The 3,091-nt window shown below is 43.5% G+C and overlaps 1 protein-coding gene across 1 annotated transcript in view; it reads left to right on the forward strand.

Moving 5' to 3' along the window:
• MAGI3 (membrane associated guanylate kinase, WW and PDZ domain containing 3) overlaps positions 1-3,091 on the forward strand; it is a 37,559-nt gene that overhangs the window by 2,588 nt on the left and 31,880 nt on the right. Inside the window, exon 2 of the mRNA XM_010002283.1 lies at positions 894-912. Coding sequence (XP_010000585.1) covers positions 894-912 — 19 coding nt within the window. The remainder of the gene's footprint in view (positions 1-893; positions 913-3,091) is intronic.

A 3,091-nucleotide genomic window follows, 5' to 3' on the forward strand; every position in this document is an offset into this window, starting at 1 on the left:
ATTTTGAATGCTATAGTAAATTATTAATACTGTAAGGGTTCTCTCTCCTGTAATTTCTGTAGAGAATAATACATTGCCAAGAATTTATTGGACAGCATATAGCAAACTACAATTAAACAAGCCTTTAAAAGTAAACCTTTCTGGTATTTTTTTTAGCTTTCAGCTAGTAAATGAGCCTGGTTTAATGGATTATTGTGGTTATGGAGAGCCTGGAGATTTTTTCTGTACAATAGACCCAATATACATTTTTCTATTAATTGTTCTGTGTCTATCATGTTAATATAATTAGGTGAATCTGACATACTTACCCTTTACTTTTCCTGAATTTGTAGAACAGCTTTAATGACACAGCCATAGTTTAGCTACATGAAAGATCCTTAATTCAATTTTATTTAAAGAAGATTGATGCTAGTAACATTTAGCCACTTAGCAGCCTTTATTTCATGGCATGGTAATCAGCAAATGCTCTGCACCATGATTTCTCTTCAGTACAAAGAAACAAGATTTGCTATTGTAGTTAAAAGTTTATGGATTAGTTTTGTTACTTGGAGGAATTAAATTCCTTCCTCTGCTGCTCAGGCAGTTCCTGCTGCTTGTCAGCGAGGTCTCCTGCAGTCCTGCTTCCTTCATTCTGTGCCCACGCTCTGGGACTTCCCACCTGTACCTGGTCTTGTGTTGTTATTCTGTGCCTTGGAGGATTTGACAGGGATTTGTAAAATCAGTCTCATAAATGTTGCTGTTTTTATAGTTCTTCAATATTTATTTGATGTCCAGTTCATGGACGTGTTGCAGAGGAAAATGGTTAGCAGGGCAGCTTGAGAGCACAGACCAGGTTGGGTTCACCAGCAAAAACTGTCCCTGAGTCTAAATCTCTCATGAATCTATCTCTGTAGGACACCTGCATGCAGGAGGGTAATGATTTTCATATATTTCCGAAATACCTTTATGTGATGCAATTAAAAATCATGGTGAAATAAACCAAACGGATGGCAGTCTCCTCCATGCTTTCAGAGCTGGGATGTGCTTGGCAGGGCTGTGTACAGAAGCTCATTTTAAAGGCAGAATGGTGCTAAGGACTTATCTAAATTGTCCTTTCCCTGAAAGTTTTGATAATTTATCAAATACTCTTTTTTTCCCTTTGTTACAGCATGTTTTCTCCAGATGCTGGAATAACTTCCAGAGCTGCATAATAAGACTGGTTTGGATTTTCTGCACACAGATGCTATGCAAGGCCTCACCTCTGCCCCTCTCCTCTCACTGTTCACTCCACTTGTTCCTGAGCCTCTTGCTCATCTGTGTACACTCATCACCTAAATCTGGGCTGGCTCTGCTGTTCCCGTGGTCCAGTTCAGTTTTATCTGCACTCATCAGATTATCATTCTCAGGACTTTCCCTTCCCTCACCAAACAACTTTCCTGATTCTCTTGCTGCTGGTAACAGTGTTGGTAACTTCAGACAAGTTTGGTTCTTGGTATCTGTTGGTCTGCTCTCAACTCAAATCTCTACAAATGACCCTGGGTTGAGGGAGAAGGTGTGAAGTCTGTCAATATGGCCAGAATAGAATATATTTTTGTTATTTTTTCATCCCCACCTATAATCTAAGGGTTTTTAAAATTTTGTCTTTGTGAAATACATCATTAGCATTTCACATCCAAAAATGTGGCTCTTCTCCCACATTTATTCTGGGAAATCAAGTTTCATTCTTTACCTTGCCTGTCCTGTTCATTGTCAGGGGAAAATCAGAGTCTTGTGACAGATTTCTGTTTTCAGACAAATGTTGCTACCCAGCAGTGATCCAGCAGATCAAGATGCCCTTATAGTGTCTGAGCCAGAGACCTGCCCACTGTGGCCCTTTGAAGAATCTCAGCTGAATTAGTCAATGGTTGGCCTTTTCTGATGTCTGATCTGGCAATCAAAAGACCTGATTAATTTAGACTTTGGGAGCAGAGCAGTGTGGACCTACTGCTGTTTGAGTCTCATTAAAAAGCAAACGAGCAGAAGCCTACATGTCACATTCCTGAGATGATTATCTGCTTGGGTCTTTTGAACATCCTGGCAGTGGCTGAACTCCAAAGCAGCTGGTAATGCCGATGGTGAATAGGTGCTTATTGAGCACTGTGGACTGAACACTGCCATTTTCTTTCTCCTTGTCTCTTGAAAAGTATTGCTCCACCTGTCAGAGAGCTTGACTGGTCTTTGAAAGCAGCAGTTACCTAGTGAGTGAGCAGAGGTTACCTTGACTGGAGGTCAGCTCATACGGTACCAGGATCCACTCCCAGATAGGTTGCTGGCCCAGACCTGCTCATCGTCTCAACTTCCTTACAGGCCTGAATATTCCTAGGGAGCTCCTCTCTGTAGTGGGCAGGGCCCAACTTTAGGTTCTTGCATCCATTAGTGGGAAGAGGGCCCGGGGGTGCTAAGTGGGAGCGTGTGCGCGGAGCCCGGGGTGGCTGTGGCGCTGGGCACGACCAGCTCCATGTTCTGGGAATTTGGTCTTGCGTCTTCGTGTCTGTAACTTGTGTTGAATGGTTGTATATGAGCAGTTGCTGAGGAATATCATAAAGTTAATGAGTTGCACACAGACTATAACTTTGGTTTCCTAGTATCTGCTTTGTGTAGCTGAACATGTCTTGAAATGGCCTTTGCTTAGTCACGTCAAGAGCCCTTCATCTTACTTTATGTATCCATGGCCTAGTTTTAATTAAACAGTAACTGTTTTTCACTTGACCAACCCCGATAACTCCTGGTTTAGCTGCTTTAGAGCAAAGCCATTTAGCTGTTTTATGAGCCAGTGTTTCACGTGGATTTTTTGTATTCCAGGTGGCCTTTTGCAACCAGGGCTTTTGTAACATGGGGCGGCGGGAGCGCTGGGCAGTGCGGGACTGTGGCTGCATTTATGGCAGGCTGCATTTACGTTATGAAATGCTGATTATGCTTCTCCTCGACTTTGTTCCCACTGCGAGAACAAAATCATGTAGCAGTGTCTAATTGGCCCCTTTTCATTCCTAACGCACCCGAAGCCCCCCAGAGCGCGGTCGGCGCGGCCGAGGGGCTGGGGAGCGGGGCAGTGCTGGGGGGGTCTCGGGGGGCG

The sequence above is a fragment of the Chaetura pelagica genome, unplaced genomic scaffold (assembly GCF_000747805.2).
Source record: "Chaetura pelagica isolate M959 unplaced genomic scaffold, ChaPel_1.0 scaffold181, whole genome shotgun sequence".
Classification (NCBI taxonomy): domain Eukaryota; kingdom Metazoa; phylum Chordata; class Aves; order Apodiformes; family Apodidae; genus Chaetura; species Chaetura pelagica.